Raw genomic sequence first — 24484 nt, forward strand, 5'->3', positions numbered from 1 at the left:
ATACACTAATCATGGTGCTAATTTATTAAAAACTGTATGTTGTGATTGCATTAATGTGTAAGTTGAATTACTATCGTATTAAATTATTTACTAACAAAATAGTTTATTGTTTTATTGCAATCCTTGTTTCCTTGACGTTTAAATCAATTCGAGTGTCTACAGTTTGAAGATAATAATGTAAATTTTAAAAAGAGCAGATAACGAAAAGTTTAAGTAGGTAGAATATCGGTTAGATACTGTAGCCGTTCTTATAATAAATCCACACTTACATAAGAAAGGCATTACTAATGCCGCATTACTGACATTGTGGGAATCTAAATGAAATATATAAAAATTCAACAATTAAAATCCAAAACTTTTATTTATATCAAATACACAATAATAACAATTCAAAGACATCAATCTATTGTTGGATGGAATAGACAATATTCAGGATTTTTTGCTTACATGTTCTGTAGATAAGTTACCAAAATTGAGAAAAAATACGTATTAAATGTCTTACGGTGAGTTACACCATTAACTATAACGATAACGATAGTCGGCGATTTGACCAATAACACGACATGGTTTGGTTAATATTATAGTGAAATGGTGCAGCTCATCCTTGTACAATTTAATATTCGACAATATCATACATACATTTAACTAATCAAAATAGAAAATTACAAGAATTTTTAATAAAATCAAATATCTGTACATATTTTCAAAAATCTTTTCAGATATTCATTTTTTCAGATCTGGCGATGTTGTAATTATTTAACTTGTTACCAAAAAGCAGTATAAATAAGTGCACTTACATACGTAATTACATTATATTACTTTAAATTATTTAATTATAAAAAAAAAACAGTTGTTCAAGTATCATATTTTACAGGAATGAATTTACAGAAATACTGCTTTGATTATTGAAATTTATACAAATATGTAAGTCAAAATTTATCTATATTAATATACCGAAAACCCAATATACTAAATTGAAATAATTACCAATATTTTATACATTTTAATTACGAGACTTTTCAGACTGAATGTACATTTTTATAAGACTAGATTACAAATATTTTAAAAAAGTCGCCGATGTCGGGGCGACAGCTGCCACACACATATTTAAACCCGAGCACACTCAAAAAGTTTAGTGGAATCCATTGATTGTATTACAGTTGTATACTTTTCTTCCTTTCCTTTTTATAATAGTTAGTATACTAAACTCTATAGTGCAGCCGAAAGTTTTGGCAGTCACCCTAAATCATAATAAAAAGGATGTTGCCATCCATAACAACCTCATTTTACAAAGAATTAGTGAAACTTGTCACTGTTAACTATTCTACTATTGGTCACTACTTCTGTACACGACAATATAAGTTACACAAAAAAGTTTAATTCATACAAAATAGAGATCAATTCTCAAAAATTAAACACTAACCTTTCTTATTTAAATGAGAGATTATTAATAATTATTATCAAATACATACCTATCTAAAACACAAATATTGAAAACTAGCTTCCACCCGCGGTTTCACCCGTGTCCCAAGATAAGTGGCTTCTCCTGGGTCTAAGCTACCTTTCTTCTAATTTTGAGCTTAAACGGTTCAGCCATTCTCGAGTTATATGTATGTAGTGTAACTAACACAACTTTCTTTTATATTACAGAAGACAGATACATGTAATTATCACATTGGGATTTATTATTATTCATTAATAACATTGGGAATTATTTAAAAATATTCAAGGATTCAAAGTTTTTCGACTGCGATAGATATTATAAATGAGGCAATATTACATTTATCAGTAAAAGAAGTGGGAACATAAAGAAATAACGAAATATTCAAGATTCCCCGAAAATTGATACCCAAAATCTAAGATATTAAGAATACATATTGTAATAAAAAGAGTAAGTTTCAGATAAGGCTCAATTGAAGAACAAAAACGCTACAGAAATGAAGAAAAATATGAATTATTTATAATATCTAATAATATATATAACATGACAGTACATACACGTACTACGATTATAATCATTGAATAAATGGAAATTAATATATGCTGACCTACCTTCTGCATAAGGTTTAAATTAAGTTCACAATAAAGGTAGTTTAAAATATTGAAATTATTTTGAAAATTGCATGGCAAAACGCGGGTCACAAATTCACAATGACTATCTACAGTTTTTATAAATATGAATACATTAATGATGAACGCACATCTACCAGAGCCAAACGCGCATAGATCGGATTGTAGCGACAAGGCCCGCAAACTTAGGTTGCCCACGTACGTCAGACTTTGGTAATACAGATATTCGGGGCGCTTTTTTGTAATTACTTCCAAAGGATTTTCCATAAAAATTTCGAAATTCCAGATTCGTTTCATAAGAACAAGTCTATAGTTCGTTTCACGCGATACCGATAGATATGCATTCACCACAAAGTTAAAAAAAAAATATCCACATTCAAATTAAGAACTTCTTTTTTAAGAAGTCGATTTAAAAAAGCCTTAAAATTAACATTAAGAATAAAACCTACTTTCATAGCAGTTCAGTCATCATCCGAGTCCGTATCATCGTCTGATATCTCCATGTTCCTGGTTGAGTTGGCCATGGGAACTGGTTTGCGAGTTCGTTCGAGAGAAAAGGCATATGCCTCGTAGTCTAGTACTTCGTCGTCACTTAAATGGGAGTTGCCTTCTACGAAGCTTGCGAACCTGAAATATTAGAAAGGATGTTAATATTTTTAGTGTTTCTGATGAAGAAACAAATAATTTGGAATAATAAAAAGAACAAATGAATGCGTTAACAGGATTTTAGTTTTTGGTAAAACCCTTGTGGATCATAGGTAGTCAATAATTGAAGTTTTAGTCCTCCAAAGACCAAATACTGCATGTCACATCACAATGTACTATGTACTGAATATTTTTTGCACTATGACATAGCATCAATGCATTTTGAAGGTGACACTAGACTAGAGGGGACTAAATAGTAAAACTATTTTCCTCCCGAATAAAGATAGAAAGTTATTTCCTAGCTGTATTACTGCAAGGTTTCATCAAAATCCCTCCAGTAGTTTTAGAGCGAAATAGTGTGGGTTAAGTTTCACTATCCATTGAAAAATACATAATATAAACCAAATGAACCACTAACTCACAACCAATAACTTACCTCTTAGAGTCATTTAACTTGAGCATGACCTTCCACTGAGCACAATCAGGACTGGAGCAGTACTTCCTGAGATTCTCGAGCGCCATCTTTGTTTCTCGAGCACCTTCTTCATAGTACTCTTCGCTTGTCAGTAAGCGCGGTTTTGGCGGGAATTTACGACGCCTGAGAAATTGGGAACAAAATTTGAAATTACTGATTAGAATATGATATCATAATTATGCTTTTTGCATCTTAGTACGTGCGAACTATTTCTTATTGACTACTTTTGTGTCTGAATTTAAGGCGAATGTTTCAACAGGTAGCGGTTATTCAATTATAAAATGTTTTTCTTTTTATGTTTTACCTGAGTTAACATTTAATAAGCATTTGATATGTTTTTTTTTTATGAATCGCGGTAATAATACATATGCCGAATGTGTAAGCACATTCCCCATTACAATCCGATTTTTTGTTATATTTTGCATTAAAAGTTCATATTTCTACTACTGTAGCTATTGTAAACTTACCAATATCCCTGGATCCTGTTGAGCAATGATTGCGGGAAGTATTTGGACACTAATGACGCGATGATGACAGCAGCCGACGCTTCTTGATACTCGCTGCTAAAGAATACCATTAGCACGCCTACTATCTGAAAACATTGAATTTTACAATCTTATATGTTCATGGTATTTTCAACCAATTTTCCAAAACGAGTGAGGTTCTCAATTCGGATATTATTTTTTTATATCATCGGATCAGTAATGTTGCCGTGAAAGCCAGACAGACAGTCACTTTCGCATTTGTAATGTTACTAGCTTCCGTCCGCAGTTTCACCCGCATTGCGAAGAAGCTACGATATGTTTGAGTGCGTATTTCACGCACTCAAACATATCGTAGCCTGTTGAATAAGCTATATATCTGAATAAGCTATATCATTGCCAAGTATCATCTAAACGCATCCAGTAGTTTTCGAAATATCGGTTCATAAAAACATGTTTATAATAGGTACATAGTATAAGTAATCGCTCACCTGCAAAGTCCACATAACCATATTCTTGCTCCTCTCATTCTTCGGCGGCCCTATTCTATAGCACACAAGGAAACTGACGAAGCTAATGACCAGCGTGTACCAAAACATGTACGTTTGGTATGTGAGCAGTAATGTTCGCATGTTCTCCCAAACTTGCTGGAATAGGTACACGCCCACGGTCCAGCCGCCGATTAGGATGCCGTAAGTTAATGTTTTCTGAAATGGAAGAGGAAATAAAGTTTTGTGTAGTAGAGATAAATGAACATAAAGAAAAACAAATAAATGGTTTAGTTTAAATTTAAAAAGTCGTGGTGGCCTAGTGGGTAAAGGACCAATCTCTCAAGTATGAGGGCGCGGGTTCGATCCCAGGTCAGGCAAGTACCAATGCAACTTTTCTAAGTCTGTATGTACTTTCTAAGTATATCTTAGACACCATTGGCTGTGTTTCGGATGGCACGTTAAACTGTAGGTCCCGGCTGTCATTGAACATCCTTGGCAGTCGTTACGGGTAGTCAGAAGCCAGTAAGTCTGACACCAGTCTAACCAAGGGGTATCGGGTTGCCCGGGTAACTGGGTTGAGGAGGTGAGATAGGCAGTCGCTTCTTGTAAAGCACTGGTACTCAGCTGAATCCGGTTAGACTGGAAGCCGACCCCAACATGATTGGGAAAAAGGCTCGGAGGATGATGGTTTAGTTTAAATTTTGCACTACCAACTCAATTAAATAATACATAGTTAGGTTCCTTAATCAAAGTCTTTATGGAAGAGCTTGTGGCTAAGCCAAAGCCGCGTGAATCGAACAATCATAAAATTAAGCAACACTTGGTGCGGTCGTTCCGTGCATGGATCGGATATCTTGTCATAACTAGTTTTACTGTATTTCGGAAAGTATGATAAACTGTAGATACATCATAAACACTCACCCTTGGCAGCAATTTGCTGACATAATACACAAGCACCATGAAAGAGGCGAACACTCCAACGAATATGCCGCACAGGTAGAAGAATACAGGATTGCCGCACAGAGCTCGCGACGAGAATATCAGCGCCACGCCCGCAGCCATTAGTATAACGCGCCATAAGTCCACTCCTGGGGAGTGAGAACATAGATTTTGGTAAAATAGTTACAGCTGTAATGAGTTCTTCATTGATTTTTTTGTCAGTTTAGGAACAAAACTATTATTTAATCAATATTGTTTTCAGCAGTAAACACTGGTACTCAGCTGCAAACTGTTAGACAGGAAGCCGACCCCAACATAGTTGGGAAATGGCTCGGGAGATGATGATTGTCTTTTGTTCAGCTGTATCAAGTTAGATCAAAATCCCAGTCAAATCTTGAATGGAGATTTTGAAATATTACAGGAACTGCTACAAATATTGCCCCTGAAAATGTATCTATTAATATTGATGTTTATGATAAATACTCACTCAAGACTTGCAATTCAATAGTGTGCTTCTCTTTCGTGTTGATAGCCATACAAGTAGGAGTGAAAAGGCTGACAGACACAGATTTCTGTGGCTTCCTCTGAAACGGGTTGACAACTGACGACCAGCCATAGCTGTCTTCAGTGTATTCTTTAAAAACTTCCTCAGGGCTCTCCGCGAAGTATTGACGGAACTGGTCATTTCTTATTCTTATATGAAACTGAAATAGATGAAGATAATTAATGATTTTTCAATGTGCAGTTTATCTGTAGTCGAGAGCATCATTGGTTAAAGAATCTTGAGTTTTTTATCTTCCCAAAGGTCCTTAAACGTTTTATCTGTGGTGGCTTTATCTGTTTATAAAATACAGTGGCTGTTCTTGAAGAGATTAGCTAAACACCCAAGATACATTATAGTGCTCAAGCATTTGTACCTTCACAGGTGCTCTCTCTATTACTTCTCTACCATATACCATAGGACTGCAATCAATTCCAACCAGAGAGATCATGCACAGGGCCAATCTACATTTATCAGCTCAATATAAACTATTTACTTACTTTCACAGTTTGCCATAGAGCAAACAAGTTCTTAGAAGTGCCTGTGTAGCAGTAAATGTCTGTTGCTTTTCTAAGAGATGGTGAGCCATCTCTTTCTATTGTCGTAGGCCCCCCTAGCCAGTGCACTGAAAAAAAATGGCAGATGCTCTATTGATCATAACTTTTTTTTGTCTCTCATATACAAACTCTTTGTGTGTCAAGTACATCTATGTAATAAGTAAAGAGTATGTTAATGTTTTTGTTTGATTGTTTTGTAAGTCATTCGCGATAATTTAGGCAGACCTTTCTAGAAAGTGAAAGATAAGTACTTAACAGTAACTTACAACCCACACATGACCCCATTTACGAATTTATTGACAAATGGAAGTGATGAGTGTGTAGTATAATAACAAAGAGAAAAACTAAATTATATTAATTTATTGACTGATTGATAAAAAGTATTCCGAACGATAAACAAAACAAACATTTTTGTCATTACCCAACGTGAGGCAATGTCGCCAGTTTTAAAGTTAATTAAGATCGTATTTACGACAAAAATGTTAGAAAAAGGGCATTATATCTTACCATCATACGGTAATGACTGTGCTCGGGTAAATGATGCCACAACAAACAATAATAATAACAACAAGTAGCGTCCGTATTCGCCCATGTTTGACTTCGGTTTCACATGAATATCTCATAAAATCATCAAATCATGATAATAGCGTTCCGGCTCAGGACCAGAACTTTGCATAATTTTATTTTTAGCACTAGGAATTCCACGGTTATCTTGAAAAAATCGCAAGTTTGGCGAAACGATCTAATAATAGTACACGATTCCCAACCAAGCGAACGATTTACAGTTTTACACACCGCTTCTGACTCTGACGTTCTGTTACGTTTGACAGTGACATGACAGCGTAATTAGTTGACATTCCATTTAGTGAGACATTCGGTTGTGAAATCGACTTTTTTGAATAATCATTAGTCGATTTTCTTGTAGTTTTCTTTTGTAAAATTAAAGGTTGTTTACGTTTTATGCTTTGTTTTGTCTCAAACTATAATTTCTAACTGATGAGAAGGTAAGAAGATAAAGTACATCGTCTCCACTACTATTTCATCATTTTTAGAATGTTCAATAGGATATTTTTGTATGGAAACCTAAATGTATGTAAATGATAGAATCCTACATCCTACATCCTACATATATTATAAATGTGAAAGTTTGTGAGAATGTATGGATGTATGTTTGTTATTCAATCACGCAAAAACGGCTGGACCGATTTGATTGAAATTTGGTATGTAGATAGGTGAAACCCCGGATTAACACATAGGCTACTTTTTATCGACACACCACGCGGGCGAAGCCGCTGGCGGAAGCTAGTAAATAATAAAGATATCCTCATTCATGATTCTAATCACTACATTGCGTATTACATTGAAAAGTTGCCTTTGGCATCGAACACTTCTGATGGGCTTTTGTATTTTTAATAGGTTTTGTTTAGCTGACCAAACCCAAACCACACGAATGTTGGACCTCCGATTAGATATTAACGTGGGTCTAGTGGTCATAATACATAAATGCTGTACACGGCTCTTGGATTCGATTTCTGGGTCAGGCAAAACAGGTTTAATATGGAATAAAAAACAATAAATAACTCTCATCATGTGTTTATTTGGTAAAGCATATACAATAATGGAGTGGTCATGTATTAACAGAGTAACACAATAAGGCACTTTCACGATCTGCTCTAATTACCTTGTACTTTAAAAAACTTGTACATAAAAAAATAACCTGAACATTTACTGTGATCAAAGTAAAAATACAGGAATGTTTGCTTAAATACTGTTCAGAAAACACTTATTAAATTAAAAAAAAACACATAATTCTATTCAAATAATACAAAAGCTACCATTCACCAGTCTTAGGACAGGAATGTTCAAATAAATACATTTTTATCTCCATTTCTAAATACTGACCGAATATCTTTTTACTGATTTACGAATCACAGCTTTTCAAGAAATATGTATAAATTAATTAATTTCTTTTTCAATATATTATAGACTGATTTCGATGTGGAGTCCATTAAATTAGCTTCAAGTGTTATTGAATACATTTTATGCTACAGAATAATTAGAGGAATTATTTTTGTCTACATTAAATCAAAAATATATTATTATATCTATGTCACTTTTTCTTATTCACATAAACCAGTGTTTAAACATGCTAATTTCGTTTTACAATAATTCAATGTTACAAGGGTCCACTAGTGAAGTGAAACATCGAAAAAAAAAATCGACTGATTGGAATAAATGATTACATTGGAATAAACTACTATTAGTTTAATTAAATACATTTCTCACAGTACTAGAGGTTTATAAATATCCACTGAAGTAAGTTTCTGTAGGATATATTTTGTTAAAACATTTCATATAAAACTAGTAAAGTCAGGGAATTTAAATTGTATGTGAATCTTTTCAGGCACTGTAAGGCAGTAAACACACTTCTCTCAAATTTCATTGGTCAAGATAATTTATAGATATTTTAAAGTTCGAATAAATAGTGTTTTTGTTAGTAAAGACGTGTAAGTAATTCTGACTTTACGGCTATTAAAATTGTCTTAGTGACCTTCAATATTGCACTAATATACATCTAGGAACCGTGAAGGCACGTTGAAAGCACTAAGTTACTCTTCTATCTAATAATCTATCTTATGTGGGTACATTTAAAATTCAATTTTATATTTTTGTGGAATACTTTGCGTTTTTGCGACGACGTATGTTAATTTTCTATGTCCTCGATGGAATGTGATATCTGAAAAGAGAATAAAGACGAGATTATATTTAGGAAAGCTTTCGCCTCAGCTTCACCCACGTCCAAGGACAACCATGTTCGTGGTGACACTGTTCTGGTGTCAGTGTTGTGGTGTTATAGTTCGGCCATTCAGAGAATGCGTTCCTGACACGTCGCGATTGAACTGACGACGTAACTACATTCATTGATTATTGATATAATAATGTTGTTTTAATGCTCCTCAATTGTTAAAACGGTAAACAACCAGCAAAAATATTTTTATCGTAACTGCAACGCCATTGCAAAGTTACGTCGTCAGTTCAATCGCGACGTGTCAGGAACGCATTCTCTGAATGGCCGAACTATAGCGTCGTAGTACTGCGTTATCGTCATGGTGTCGGTGCCACTGTGTCACGTGTCATGTTGCCTGGGTTATGGTGTCAGTGGCGTGGAGTCAATGTCAGCATATAGTGTCCGTGTCCTTGTGTCAGTTTCGTGGACCGTGGTGGCAATGTCGCTATGTTATACTTTTTGTGTCAGTGCCATCGTCTTGTATATTAGTGTTGTAGTGGCAGCCTAGTGATGTCAGAGTCATGGGGTCAAAGTCGTGGTGTTAGCGTTGTCATTAGTCATTGTCTTTGTGCCAGTGACGTTGTGTCAGTGTCGTCATCAGTAAGTCTTTATGTCAGTGTCTATGTACGTGTGATGTACATACGCACCTAGCGCTTGCGAGTATCAGCGGGGTATGGCGGTCCGCCATGCCGGGCCCACTCTCGCTCGAACTCGTGCTCGAGTATCTCTGCGCCGCGCTTGCGCGTCAGCCCCGTCTCCTCCAGGCTCAGCTCGCACATCTGCATGTCGTCCACGCCTAGGAAACGAGAAAAAGACATTAATAATGGTAATTGGAAGTTTGATTTTTTTTGATGATTGAATTGCAAGTTATAAATGCCAACTAAATCATAAATACCCTCCAAGTTACAATCACCATCTTGAAGCAAGATTCCATCTTATAAGTTTGTTTAAAAGGTATTGTCCATCAAAATTCATCAGGATTAAAGATCAGTAGTCTAGAACAGGTAGGTAGCCAAGTAAAAAATCTGCAATATTAGTCCCACACTACAAACTGTCGCATGAGGTGTGCGGGGACTTTTAGCTGTGGGGTACAATTAATATATTGTGCACTTACCAGCTTGCAGCAACACCGGCGTCTTGTCCGGATGCAGCTCCATCTGGCGGGCGACGTACTGTCCGTCGAAGTGCGCGTACCACCAGCCGCGCCGCTCGGCGTCGGCGGCGCCCGCGCGGACGAAGGGGATGCGGAAGTAGCGGTGACGGGCGCCGAGGATCTCGCCTTTTTGGGCTATGCGGGGACTCTTTGCTGTTGGGGCAAGTAATAAGGTCACAGTGTGCTCAAAATGGATATCAAAAAATAATTTAAAATACCTAAATATGGGTAGGTATTTTGCACCATGCATGACTAAAATATGGATGTAAAATAAGAAGTTTAATGTTCTGCTTTTAATTCAGGATTAAATGATTACATTTATTTCATTTACGATGAATTTAATAGATTTATTTTGCCTTAAAATACTTAAGCTGGACTTTTAATTCCTCTCGTACCAATATGGATGCCAGGATGCCTTTTTTGAGCAGAACTAGACATATAGGATAAATGCAGCAAATCTTCCAAAAAGACTTCAATTAAAGCCCTTGCTACATCCCAACACAACCTACGAAATTCTAGCAAACACATATTAAATATAAAAAATAAGAACTATATAACAAAAGCTATAACTCACCAGCATCCATGATGCTCTGCGGCGCCCGCTCCTGGTCGTGGAGGGTGGTCTTGCGCGCGTTCTTGGCCTTCCACGCGTGGTACACCTTCAGCCGGCGGTGGAACTCGTGACGACACGCCTGAGAACGTTGCGAACTTTAGTGGTGGTACGGAAATTAGACCTAAAGGGTGATGGAATAGGAGGTAATATTGAATGCCCCTAATGTCACCTCTGTAATGCCCGTTCATGATGGGAAAATAAGTAAAAGAATAGCTACTTAGAATCTTGAGGTAAAGGAATGCAACGTTGAATGTAGGTACACTTGTGGAACGCCACAAACGGACTCGAATGAGCAGTTTGGAAGTCTTAAGTTAGTCTGACGCGCACCTTTGGTTTTGTTCATCATAAATTTTTAATATAGCACCTTACAGAGAGACTAATCGCACCATCCACTAGTATCAGAATATCAGTCGATTCAATACATAAAGTTTCTCCAATTCAAAACTGTTTTTATTGATCCAAACGTATCGGAATATCAGTTAATTCCACACAGTAACTTCTTCCAGTTCAAAAGGAAACCTATTTCTTTTAAATAAATGGTAAATAGATAATACAACTCACCTCCAAAAGTTCAATATCACAAGAAGTATTTATAGTATCACGTAATTCCGAATACTTCCACTTAGATAAATCGTACTTTTGCTTGCCTTGCATGGCTTGCTGCATTCTCACTCGTTCCGACCTGTTTCACACGAAGAAAAACGTCAATGTATATAGTTTTTGTAAAAAGTTGTAATGTTAAACTACATGCTACTAAGTTAGGTCATGCTACGTGCTTGAATGTTAAATATTATAGTGTTTATTTGATTTACAAATAAGTTTCGCATGCAAATTAAAAATACTCTTTTGAAAACATAGAAGCTTGTTCAAAACATTTTTTATAGCAAAATTTGTAAATATCATTCATGAAAATTTGAGTGAAAATTACAAAACTTCTATGTTCTCATAGGAGTAAAAAACACACTACATTACACTAAGCCATATTGCATAAACGTCACCAAAAACATACCTGTGCAAATGCAAATTATGCAAATTATCCAAAATGCTCATCCCTTCATTTTCCACATCCATTTTCCACAAAAACGTTTATGTAACACAGCTTAGAAAATACATGAACTATAGATATGTAGTAATTAATAATAATTAAACAAACAACTAAGATACAGTTAGGTACGGTACACTGTCGTGCAGAAAGTTCAAGGAAGCAGATAGCCCTATGTTAGTACAATTAGTATAACGTTATCATTGAAGAGGCCCTCTTGCAATTGATAGTTGACGCTCTTGATTGTGAATTGCGTAGGATTTATTACTTATAGATGCATAATAACAATTTAATTTATTTTAGCTTTTTTTTCAGACAGAAATGCGTCTTCATAACTGACATTAAATTGTTTCTAAAAAAACCTGGTGGTAACAGTCAATGACTCTGACAACAGAACAATGACTGAAAGCAAATCCCAACGTACATAGATGAGATGAGAGATGGGCAAAAGTTTGGGAACGATTTTCAAATCCAAAATTAGCATAGAATATATAAATAAATCGGCGTATACTTATAGTACCTATTTAAGCAGATCTAGAAAGTTATAGAAGCGGCTTATAGCAAAAAGGTAGAATTGTAAGAGGGCCTATATTCTGTGCGTGCGAAAGAGAATTGGTTAGTCTGTCTCAGTCAGTACCTGTTCAATTTATTCTCTCCATTGATTGTCTCCGAGGTAGGAAAACTGTGCGAACATATCACAATATTACTTAAACGCCAGTTGAATGCTGACAGCCGGGGACAGTAACACGCTTTAGTAATATAATAATATATTTTTAAGTATTGGGTGATAGGTCAAATTATAATTTGAAAATTTACTAATCTCATTAGATTCTTGTGCTAAAAAGAATCCCACTGAGAGGACCACTTTTTAAATATGACTAATGTAATTTTCGGTAAAAATACATCACATTATTTACTGTCCAAAATATAAAGTGTATTTTGTCAGAATACCTTTGTTAGGCTCAAGTCAAGAGTTTTTAACTATTCGAAACTTGATAATATTTTTTACTGAGAAGTAAAGGTAAAAACGAATAAATTACTAAAACGTGTTACGCATTTCTCAATAAACATGATAATCGTAGTGTGAAGCTATGTACAGGAAGAATCTTCGCAGACCAATTGTGCTGGCGTTGTCATATTATACAGTGTATAATATTGTTTATATCATTGATGACCTTAAAATATATCTTATAAATTTATAATTTAAATATTTTAAATGTACAAAAAACAACACATAAGTAGCTTACGATTTCAAAAATGTAACTGAAAAACATCATTAATGAAATGGAACTTTGTTTTGATGATACATAAATTCGACTTTAAAACATTTCTTCAGTATTTCAACAGCAAGCATTCGATTCGACAAACATCGATACAATGAAATAATTGACTGACAATAAGCCAGAGACAAAATATAGACAATCTTAAATAGTCTATGAGCATAAAGGTTACATACCTGCGTAACTGTGGCGGTGAACCTTCTACGTGTCCGTTTGTCTCTTTAGCTAGTCGCACTGCCATTTCGTGGTCTCTTCTCTCTTGTTCTAACCTAGAAATAAAAGCGATGGAATAATATTATTATTATCTTCCAAGTTCTATTAACAGTACTGGCTGTTCACTCATGACCTGTGGGAACTACTTCGCGTAGCCGGATAAAAAGTAGCCATTTCTTTTCTCAGTTTCTATACTATTTATATCGATATGACAAAATGCCTGCACTAAACAAAATTTAATTTCCCTATTCTGTTCAAGGTAGGTAGATTTTTTAAATACATATAAGAGTCAATAAAATAAATAAAATATTCGCGCGAGTTACAGCAGCTCTTCAGGACTTCAGAAGGAAATAAACTTTGTTCCATCTGAAGCCTTTTGTGGTCTTGTAAGGAGACTTTTAAGGCCTACAAGTGGTTCTGAGTCAGTTAAAGTCACTTAGAAACTCTTCCCACTGCATCCACATGGGGACGACCATCCCTTGATTACCTAACTCAGATAATAAAGCACGTACCTCTCTCTATTCTCCTGGTCGGCTTTAGCGGCATCTTCCATCTGCTTCTGCAGCTTGAGTGCAGCGATGCGATCCTGCTCCTCCAATCGTAAACGCTCCGTCTCCTCCGCCTTGCGACGAGCTTCCATCTCCGCTTTACTGTTATGAGGACAAGGGGATATGGACTTTATGTCATTGTGATAGAGTTGGGTTTGATTTACTTGAGAAAGGTGAGGTATACGTATACTACGTTTAAGAGTTGGACCACATCTGGCAGCACGGAATTGCCTTTTTCCATCGCCCTTTCTCTTTCTGTCGCTTAGAACTGCTATTTGCTAGACCGAGACAGATTAAGTTATGGCGATCGCCTCGAGGATTCCGCCGCGATGTCGTCCAACCCTTATCATAAACCCCATTTGAACTCTGACAAATGATGATGTCTTATTTTACAATACATAAGTCAGTAGGAGGTATTTGTCAAAAAGAGTATAATTTTATTTTCAATCCTGCCTGTTTTGTTCCTAAAATAAAGAAGGGGTGAAGGGTACATGAATACAGGGTATGATGGATGTACATAAATAATATTTATATCAGTCAGATATCCGATAGTTGAAATTAATGGAAAGCAAAAGTCCACAAAAAAATGTTAGTGGCAATGGTTTTTTTTTTTGTACAATAACAAGAATAAGTTTAGTTCAAAATAAATTATGTACTACTGAAAGGTTAAAAGTAACCTTGTAAAGCACAGTGATCTATTTTGCCATGTCCTCCAACTGGCCCTGTGGCGCAATGGATAACGCGTCTGACTACGGATCAGAAGATTCCAGGTTCGAATCCTGGCAGGGTCGCGGATTCTTTTTTGGTTTTATCTTTTTAATTAGTGGCTAGAAATGAAGTGAAACTTATTTTTCTCTATTTCTAATTACAAACCATTTTTCTAAAGAGCATATAAACAGTTTTGTCAGAGTAAAATTTGTTGTTACATTTCGAACCGGACGTTTCCGAACATCATAACCGTAAACCTCAGCTGACAGTTAATTCGAGTACAAGCATATTTTCGCATCTAGTTTTTTTTTTCTTTTTTCTTCTTCAATTATTATTTTAATGTATTCCAGTTATGGACTTATATTCCGATTATTTGTTGTTGCCTAATCATAATCATTTTAAAATGACGAGTTTGTAAAACCGATTTTTAATCTTATAAGCGTTTTGGATGTGTCATCTGTTGACTTGTAAGATGAAATGAAATATGTAAATAAAAGAAACAAAACGCGTCCCATACATTGAAAGAATTCCTCAAATCAGACAAACAAACTCTTGAACTGTATAATATTAGTATAGATTATATTACTCACAGTCTACGATGTTCCTCCTCTTGTTTCAGCCTGTCTTGTTCTCGTTTCTTAGCCTCTTCAGCAGCTCGCATCTCAGCTTCGATCTTACGCAGCCTCTCTTGTTCATCTCTGAAATAAACAAAATTATTTAATCAAACTTTCTCTGTCTTTCCTGCTATGTATGTATGTAACAAGGCTGGAAGTTACTACTTTTTGAACGTTAAAAAAAATACACCAAAGACAGCCCCCAAGACGCCTATTCACTACTTCCCATGTGTTATTGTGAAAAAAATTATGATTATTTCTTTTTAATTGAAATAATGAAGCACAGTGTATATTGTGCACCATAATTACATTTTTGTTTTCAATCTGCCATCTTTCAATAAATGTCAGGCGTTGAAATTTGTTACGATATTGAGTGTATTGCTGTTTTTTATACTTATTCATACCTGGATTTTATTAAACGTCCTTTTGTCAAATTTTGATAACTTACCTATTCTTCTGGTCAATCATCGCCTTTTGTAGCGAAGCCATTTGCGTTTCAACATCTTTGGTCAACTTTGTGTACAGCTTGTCGATTTCAGCATGAGTGATTTTAGGATTAGACTGAAAATAACATATATTTCGTATAAATACGGTTTCAAGAAAAGGATTACAGTTTTTGCCAAAATATAAACAAATTAGAATATTAGTTTATTGTTGTAATTTTTATTGTAGGTAGAATATGAAATTGTTTACATATCTACATCTACATATATTAGGGAGGTCTACCTACTCGAGGTAGGTCAATTATCAAGTTTTATGGCTACTTTCACTGGTCACTGTAAAAGTCTCTGTCAGCTTGTCAGGAATTTATCTTAAATATAACTATAACTGTAGGTTTTGCATGTCTCAATATCTGAATCTGAATAGCAATATCTGGCAGAGTGTATAATCAGCCTTTAGTTAAGAGATATATTTAACTATCACATATCTAAGGTACATTTTATGGGTAACCCGTGAAACCGGGTTTTAATTTAATTAATTGCATTATTTCATAACTGAACTACCTTAATAGCAGCACAAGCATTCCTAATAGAGTTCCTCAAGTTCTCGATATTCCTTTGAGCTACATCTTTATCCTTCTTCAGCTGTGCAGTGACAGTGTCCATATCTTTGAGGTTGTGTTGTAAAGCATTGATCTTGGCGATGCCTTTGTACCGCGGGCGGTGTTGGCGCCGGACGAGATGTCCGCGAATCGTCTTTTGTAGAAGGATGAGGCATTCGCGACGGTATACGATTTTGTTCTTTACTGTGGATGGAGAAATTGGTGTGTTGTAGTTTATTTACTTAACAGTACTGGTTTAAAACAACGCCCTGGCTGGCACTCACAGTACCACACTTTTTTCTGTTTGCTTTTCAATGCCTAAAAAATTGTTCAGACTTTCTCCTTTATCTTTCTGCTTTTTATATTTCTAATAAAAACATATGATCAAGTATGCCAAAATAAAAATAAATAAACCTAAAAGCAGTTCAAAAGTCTAAATTCTAAAACTGTATTTCTTCATAAAAATGAAATAGTTTTTCTCAATTCTAGTCGTTTTTGTGTAACGCGAACATACATGCAGAAAACACCCTAAATTACTTACTGTCCGTTTCTGAAAAATGGTTTATTCAGATAGAAACATATTCATAAATTAATATCACTTTCATCAGAAAGTGCTTATACAATTTCATAACAACTCACATTTAATAATCGAAAGCACAGCGAATATCGACTTCCTCCAGCGCGACTTCACAAGCCACGACAGCACGGCTTCCACGATCGACTTCAAGTTCTCCGGGTCCGACTTCATCATGGTGTCGAACTCGGAGTACTTGCCCGGACGGAAGAACACTCGGGTCACGCCGAACTTGTAGTCCTTGTCCGATAGACCCAGACTGTGGACCATGGCCTGGGAAGGAAAGTTTTAATATTTTATTTTGGTTGGTATTTTCTGGAGGTATACCTCAATATGTATTATGTTTTTAACGATGTATTTGGTATGAAATCAAACAAACAGAAATTGAAATATTGAACTCTGAAAGTACATTGATAGCGTAAGGACTATACCACCTTCTGAGAAACCCAACCTATTGGGTTGCCCGGGTAACTGGGTTGAGGAGGTCAGATAGGCAGTCGCTCCTTGTAAAACCCTGGTACTCAGCTGCATCCGGTTAGACTGGAAGTCGACCCTAACATAGTTGGGAAAAGGCTTGGGAGATGATGATGAGATACACCTGAAGAGATTAGCTTTATGTAATCTAACATACCTCACAGAACAGTTTCGGCGACAATGCCTGCAGTTTCGGCGGTAGGTACGCCTTATACATGGAGTGCAAGTCGTGGAAGGGAGCTCTAGACGGGTATCCGTGCTCCATCAGCTCCAGCACCGCCGTGGTGCCGCTGCACTGCAGCTGCGTGAGGACGAGGCCACCTTCCGAAGTACGCCCCACCATGCGGGAGTTGGGCTTGATGCAGCGGACGAAATTTGTGCCCTTGGGGAAATAAGATTGGTTGGTTAAAATGTGTGCTAGATAGTGTGATCGTAAAGATGTAAGAGTTACAGGCCCGTCGCTTAGTCGGTCACCACATTCTACGCAACCGATACGTCTATAAGTATTTTTATGTGCTCTATGTACTTATATAAAATAACAACATATAAAAACAGTAGGTATAGAATAAATGAGATGGTTTTCGAGGCTCGGCTTCGTAAAAAACCAAGTTCCAAGTTTGCCTTAAAATCTAACTTTCCGTCATATTACTCAGAAAACAAACAACAGAGATGTCCAGCCTGCCCTTGGCGTTGTTGTTGTTGTTCTGTATAACTACTATAAAGTACAACAACTCACGTTCTCCTTCAGCTTGTCCATCAACTGCGACCGCTGCGCTTGGAACTTGGCGCCAACAGAGATGCAGTCAGCTTGCCCTTGGCGTTGTTGTTGTTCTGTATAACTACTATAAAGTACAACAACTCACGTTCTCCTTCAGCTTGTCCATCAACTGCGACAGTTGCGCTTGGAACTTGGCGCCAATAGAGATGAAGTTCAGCTTGCCCTTGGCGTTGTTGTTGTTCTGTATAACTAACTATAAAGTACAACAACTCACATTCTCCTTCAGCTTGTCCATCAACTGCGACAGTTGTGCTTGGAACTTGGCGCCAACAGAGATGAAGTTCAGCTTGCCCTTGGCGTTGTTGTTGTTCTGTATAACTACTATAAAGTACAACAACTCACGTTCTCCTTCAGCTTGTCCATCAACTGCGACAGTTGTGCTTGGAACTTGGCGCCAACAGAGATGAAGTTCAGCTTGCCCTTGGCGTTGTTGTTGTTCTGTATAACTACTATAAAGTACAACAACTCACGTTCTCCTTCAGCTTGTCCATCAACTGCGACAGTTGTGCTTGGAACTTGGCGCCAACAGAGATGAAGTTCAGCTTGCCCTTGGCGTTGTTGTTGTTCTGTATAACTACTATAAAGTACAACAACTCACGTTCTCCTTCAGTTTGTCCATCAACTGCGACAGTTGCGCCTGGAACTTGGCGCCAACAGAGATGAAGTTCAGCTTGCCCTTGGCGTTGTTGTTGTCGGTATTTTGGAATAGTTGTTGGACCAGTTGACTGCTGGACTCCTGGACTAGGAATTCTAGGGATGCGTGGAGAGCATCGTTGTTCTTCTCTATGAATTGGTTCTGGAAATTAAGAGTAACACGTTAATCAACGGAAATAGTGAGACAGTAAAGTTTCTTACCATTTATCCTCACATTTTTATGACTAAAATATAATTTTCCGCACTATTTCATACTTGCAATTTCTCGCCGTTTCACCTGCTTATCGTCACACGTACTTTCACAACAGATAGACGCATTTTTACAAGAGATCATTATATAGACAGATATATTAATAAAGGTCCCCACCCCGAAAGACTATGTACAAAGTTTTAGACAAATTCTTTGAGTTACAAGAAGCTCTATTTTCTATACCACCACTAAGTTCTTGAGTAAATTAGAAACTTACCGTGTTATAACAGACAGCTCCAGCAAAGTGACGCAATAGGAACCCTTCGTCGTCTCTCAGTGTACGATGAGCTTTCAGTCGAGATGAACGAGGCAATTGTAACCTGGAAATATGAATTCAATATTTTTACTTCACGGTTCATTCGAAACACCCTTCCTTCCTCAGTGTTTCGGAAGGCACTTTAAATTTTTGGGCCCTGCTGTCATTGGTACACCTTTGATAGTCGTTACTAGTAGCCAGAAGACAGAAACTCAGACAAACCAGTGTCACTAAGGGGTATCGGTTTGCGCGGGTAACTGGGTTGAGGAGGTCAAATTGGTCGCTTCATATAAAACATACCAGTGTTTTACATAATTTCAGAGGCACCTAGTCAAACTGAAAGCCGACTCCGACATAGTTTGTTATGTCTTGATCAAAGTTTTAATCTACACATTACCTGTTATTATTAACACCCAATTGCTTGTGAACTGAATGTGTGAAGTGTCCGAACTCGGGTTTCGGTAACTTTGACTCTTCATCCAGTAAATGGAAGATACCGTGGTTCTTGCTTTCTATTAAGTCTGTGGATAATGAGATGTATACTTAAGCAACGATTTCATACAAATAAAAATACATTTAGGTCATTTTAATGTTTTTTAAGATTTCAGTTTTTCTTGAAGTCGCATATAAATGGCCTTATCCTAGTTATCCTACTAATATTACAAATTTTGATTTAGTTAAAATTTGGTACGTAGATAAGTGATTTTTATCAACACACCACGAGCGCAAAGCCGCGGGCGGAAGCTAGTTGCTTCATATACATATTTTGCATTAACAAATATGGAATTCAGCGACACACGTAACAATTCTCCTATAAAACAAATTTACTCCGCAGAAAATGAACCTTATGCTATTATAAATAAAGTTCACTTACCAATACAATCCTGGTTATCGACGAATCTGATCTCCGGGACGTTAAGACCTTCACGTTTGTACAACTCCTGTTCGTTCTTGAGGATGCGCTCGTTGAAGAACTGTTGCAGTTTCTCATTGCAGTAGTTAATGCAGAACTGCTCGAAGCTGTTCATTTGGAAGTATTCTGTGGAGGAAGTAAGATGAGTTGATGATTCGTTTACCAGAATAAGAAATTAAATATGATTAAATTTTTGATACATATAGTTCGGCAAATTCATTAGTATACACCCCCATGAACATGCGGGGGATATAATCAGCTAGAGTGGTTACACGTATGTGCGAGGATGTCAGTAAAGAATTTGCCAAATATATAGTATGTAAATGTCCGAAGGTATCCGTATTTGTTTTCGTACCGATGGCGGTGGTGTCTTCAACCTAAATAGACTCAAGGCTCGCACAAGAGTGTCTCACGCGACTATCACTGAGATGATGTATGCAGATGACTTATGTTTTGTGGCGGAATCCCCAGATGGGCTGCAGAGGCTTATGTCGAGACTACTGCAGGCATGCAACAGATTTGGCCTGAAGATAAATGTCAAGAAAACCGAAGTCATGGCACTTGATACTGTGAACAGTGCCCCAGTTGATATTAGACTCTGAGATGTCTCGCTTAAGCAAGTAAACCAATTCAAATATCTTGGCAGCACCATAACATCCAGGTGTCTCCTTGATAACGAAGTCAACAGCCGAATAGGAGCAGCTGCTGCAGCTTTTGGTAGACTTCGTGCCAAGGTGTTCCGCTCACATGACATAAAGCTCTCTACAAAAGTAGCTGTGTACATGGCAATAGTTCTGCCAAATCTCCTATATGCCTCTGAGACTTGGTGTCTATACCGCGAGCATATTCGGACATTAGATAGATTCCATCTAAAATGCCTACGTGACATTATGTGCATCCAGTGGTCGGACCGTGTTCGTAACACGGAAGTACTTAGACGCGCTAATGTCAGCGGTATTGAGGCCTATCTAATGCGTCGACAGCTGCGCTGGGCTGGTCATGTCTCCCGGATGTCAGATGCCAGAGTAGCAAAGCGCGTCTTCTACTCAGAACTGGAGACTGGCAAGCGTAAGCAGGGTGGTCAACGTCTGCGGTACAAAGATGTGCTAAAACGCCACATGAAGAGATGTGACTTAGATCCGTCACACTGGGAGGCTATGGCGGCAGATAGGACCAAATGGAGGCGGACTATTAAGGACAAGGTGTGCGAGTTTGAGAGCCGGTGGAGAGAACAGCTCGACGCTAGGCGAGATGAGCTGAAGGCCCGACCACCCGCGGCCATCCAATACACCTATATCGGAGGAGTGCTGACTTGCAGTGAATGTGGACGGACATTCACTGCAAAAATTGGCTTTGTCAGTCACTGGAGAGCACACCAGCGAAGCTCTCAAAATTAAGCGCAGATCCAAGTCGCTGTGGCCGAAATCGGCCAGGATCAATATATGTAAATGATCAACTTGGTATTCAGACCTAATTCAACACAAAAATTCTAGTGATTCTGGAGTATTCTTCCCGTAAGGAGTGCGAAAGATTTACTATTTACAGCCGGGTCTTAACTAATTACCTTACTTAATGAGCCTATAATGAGTAGGTATGCAAGTTTATTTGCATTTAGTTTTAACCACAGAATAAGTACCCCTAATTATCTTATTTCTAGGTAGGAGTGATTGTGTAATTATTGTTATTTGGTACACACAAACATTTGCAATGTGTTTTGAACATAATTATTTAAGTGATTAATTAATAAATGAGCTATAGCATAACTATAGCTTTACAGAAAAGAACCAAGAGAAAGACAAAACATATTCCACCGATCTCAGACATGCAAACAACAGAAGATAATAATTGACTTACCAAATCCAGCGATATCAAGTACACCAATATAATAGGCGGACGCTTGGAAGGGAATACTGGTGTTGATGCGATGTACGATGTAGTCGAACAGACGGCTGTACACTGCCTTAGCTAGCGCGTCACGGGCGTTGTTAGCTTCGTACGTCTTTAGAGGAACCCTGACAGAAAATATTTAAAAAAATTCAATAGGAAAGTAAAATATCGTTTGTATGTGAATATTATTGATTGTTTCAGTAATTTAAGTATCGAAAGAATGTAAGTAAAAATAATGAAAGGAAATCAGATGAAGGAATTTATGAAAAAAAAAAAATGTTTTTGCTTCATAAAGCCAGTGACAAATGTTTTAAATTGTTCCTCTATGAAATAATAGTAGTTAAATCTTTACTATTTACTTTAATCTTCAGTACAGATTTAACTTATTTTATTACTGTCATTTCGTAGTTTATTACTGTTGTTTCGTCGTAACTTTCAAAATACCGAGTAGAAAAGTTACCCAATTGTTTTTGCAAGAGCATATTTCTTTACTGTTTACTCAAGTTCTATTTGTTCATCAATGGCCTTTTTACATCTATAAAAGATGATTTAAGCTGCATCCGTGTCAAGTTCCTTGGTTTTGGCACTTACGCTGATGGTTAACAAGGCCTATACGGGAGCGACAGCGAAGGTCGTTCTATTTGCTAATACTTTACATAAAGATAGTCAAAACCACTTACATGATAGCAGTACCCTTAGCTCCACCACGACTGCTTTGCATAAGTCGCGAAACCAACGACAAACGCAAGGCCGCAGGATCTATTCCCAGTAGACTGGCCGCGGCTTGCAATGCGGGTTCACTTTTAGGTGCTACACCACAACCGCCGCGAGCCCCACTGTCTTCTTCAAATTCTACGTTACCTAAGTGTAGTACGGCCGCTACTACCTTGTATACAGCTAGCTTTTCGTCAGCTGATAAGCCTACGCGGGATAAAGCCTGTGAATCAACAGTGTTTGAATGTGAATAAGTGTTGGACCGAGTATTGGTCCTTTTGGTATCCCTAATTTCAATTATCAAATTGCTATGTTTAAGAGGTTGAACTGAATATATGGCTTTATATCATGTATTAAAGTTTCAAGCTAGATACATTTTCACATAATTAAGTTCGTGAAACTTCAAGTTTCATTAATAATTTAAGATGTAAGACAATCAAAAGCCTTTGTAAAATTGCAAAATCATAAGTTAGAATCTTTACGGAAGCTTAATCTTCTAATCACATATTTGCTTATATATTTACTTTTTATTATTAATTCTAATTCTATTTACCTGATTAAGCCTTTCAAAGTCTTCCACATCATCAAGAATGGGATCTCTGAGTCCACCTTTAGCTTGGTGTTGCTTGCTCATACTGTTAGCATTGATCTTCTTGTCGGAGGCTGGACTTGTGAAGTATTGGGTGCAACCGTTTTTCAAGTACTGTGGATAAAAATATTTACGTTACCTTGCATAACCTTCGATTCTTCATTGATACAAAACTATTTATAAAGGAAACGACCGTAAAATGATTTTCCTTAGGAATAAGTATGATATAAGTTATAATGATTCGAGTATGCAATGCATTTTTTGCATATTAATTAGTTGTTTTTATTGACGCATTACGTTATTACGATGCAAGGTGACTGCTAGATGACTTTGAACGATTAGTTTTCGGTCTGTTGCACTCTTTGAAATATGACGATATTCATAAATTACCGTATCCAAACTGAATACGGAAAACCGAACCGTGAATTCTTGCTCGATGATCAACAATATTTTGAGGTATTATATATGAGGTATTTTCCCCCAAGAATATAATATTTAGGTATTACATCTTATGTCATCATTTCAAGTTATAATGAAAACATCTTATATGCCCACTGTATAGACAAGTACTAGTCGGCCAAAAAGGTTCCTTATCTTAATAACTCAGGAGAAAATTTATTGGTACAAAATAAAACTTACCAAATATTCATCAGGCTTCGTAAGTTTCAACGTCGTCCTCAAATCCTGTGGTGCTCCCGCGCACAGAAGATAAAACACATGGTAGTTCCTCTCTTCAGCACTCTGGGTGCATATTCTAGACTTTTCTAGAAGGTAGTGGGAGATATGACCTCCAACTACTTGGTATTTGTTGTTGAAGTGAACCTCCATGAATTTGCCGAAACGCGAACTGTTGTTGTTGCGAGTCGTTTTCGCGTTACCAAATGCTTCTAGGATTGGGTTGGCTGTGGAAGAAGTATTTTATATAGTTAGGTATTGAAAGTGCTTTATTAATTTTTAGAATTATATTTTTGTCTTCGTTATTTATAATAATTGACAATCTCCAATCCTCTAAAAAATTAACTTTGCTGTGCCCGACAGGGTCCATAATTGTTTCTTTTAATTTTACTCACCAGCTTGTACACATTATGGTATGCAATAAAGTTATTGAGTATTGAGTATCTTATAAGGAACTCTAGCTAAGAACCAGGTGACTAACCAAATGATGGTTTATTTCTAAGAAAATGTAATTTGCGA

General features: G+C 36.8%; 2 protein-coding genes and 1 non-coding gene across 5 annotated transcripts in view; 1 reads left to right on the top strand and 2 right to left on the bottom strand.

Moving 5' to 3' along the window:
- Positions 1-342: 342 nt before the first annotated feature.
- On the bottom strand, positions 343-7008 carry LOC124631765 (nuclear envelope integral membrane protein 1). The gene is made up of 8 exons (XM_047166357.1): positions 6708-7008; positions 6144-6268; positions 5590-5806; positions 5085-5251; positions 4164-4379; positions 3658-3782; positions 3152-3313; positions 343-2697 (listed from the first exon to the last, which is right to left on the bottom strand). Exons 1-8 carry the CDS (start codon positions 6790-6792, stop codon positions 2532-2534), a joined length of 1263 nt encoding a protein of 420 aa, XP_047022313.1. The 5' UTR covers positions 6793-7008; the 3' UTR covers positions 343-2531.
- Positions 7009-7777: 769 nt separating this feature from the next.
- LOC124632174 (myosin heavy chain 95F) overlaps positions 7778-24484 on the bottom strand; it is a 52135-nt gene continuing 35428 nt past the window's right edge. For 2 of the 3 annotated variants that reach the window (XM_047166886.1, XM_047166887.1), the window contains exons 6-26: positions 23930-24192; positions 23255-23404; positions 22668-22924; positions 21955-22112; positions 20062-20226; positions 19585-19708; positions 19149-19251; positions 18626-18823; positions 17407-17631; positions 16841-17048; positions 16164-16405; positions 15608-15720; positions 15136-15243; positions 13802-13939; positions 13253-13345; positions 12434-12478; positions 11316-11436; positions 10716-10833; positions 10103-10294; positions 9636-9784; positions 7778-8937 (exon numbers count right to left, since the gene is read on the bottom strand). In XM_047166886.1, the coding sequence (XP_047022842.1) occupies positions 9636-9784; positions 10103-10294; positions 10716-10833; positions 11316-11436; positions 12434-12478; positions 13253-13345; positions 13802-13939; positions 15136-15243; positions 15608-15720; positions 16164-16405; positions 16841-17048; positions 17407-17631; positions 18626-18823; positions 19149-19251; positions 19585-19708; positions 20062-20226; positions 21955-22112; positions 22668-22924; positions 23255-23404; positions 23930-24192 (3170 nt within the window). In that variant the 3' untranslated portion in view covers positions 7778-8937. The remainder of the gene's footprint in view (positions 8938-9635; positions 9785-10102; positions 10295-10715; positions 10834-11315; positions 11437-12433; positions 12479-13252; positions 13346-13801; positions 13940-15135; positions 15244-15607; positions 15721-16163; positions 16406-16840; positions 17049-17406; positions 17632-18625; positions 18824-19148; positions 19252-19584; positions 19709-20061; positions 20227-21954; positions 22113-22667; positions 22925-23254; positions 23405-23929; positions 24193-24484) is intronic. The other variant, XM_047166888.1, reaches the window with a different exon arrangement.
- Positions 14556-14628, top strand: Trnar-acg. The gene has a single exon. It is a non-coding gene; the product is annotated as a tRNA-Arg (tRNA).

This window comes from Helicoverpa zea, chromosome 7 (assembly GCF_022581195.2).
Source record: "Helicoverpa zea isolate HzStark_Cry1AcR chromosome 7, ilHelZeax1.1, whole genome shotgun sequence".
NCBI lineage: Eukaryota > Metazoa > Arthropoda > Insecta > Lepidoptera > Noctuidae > Helicoverpa > Helicoverpa zea.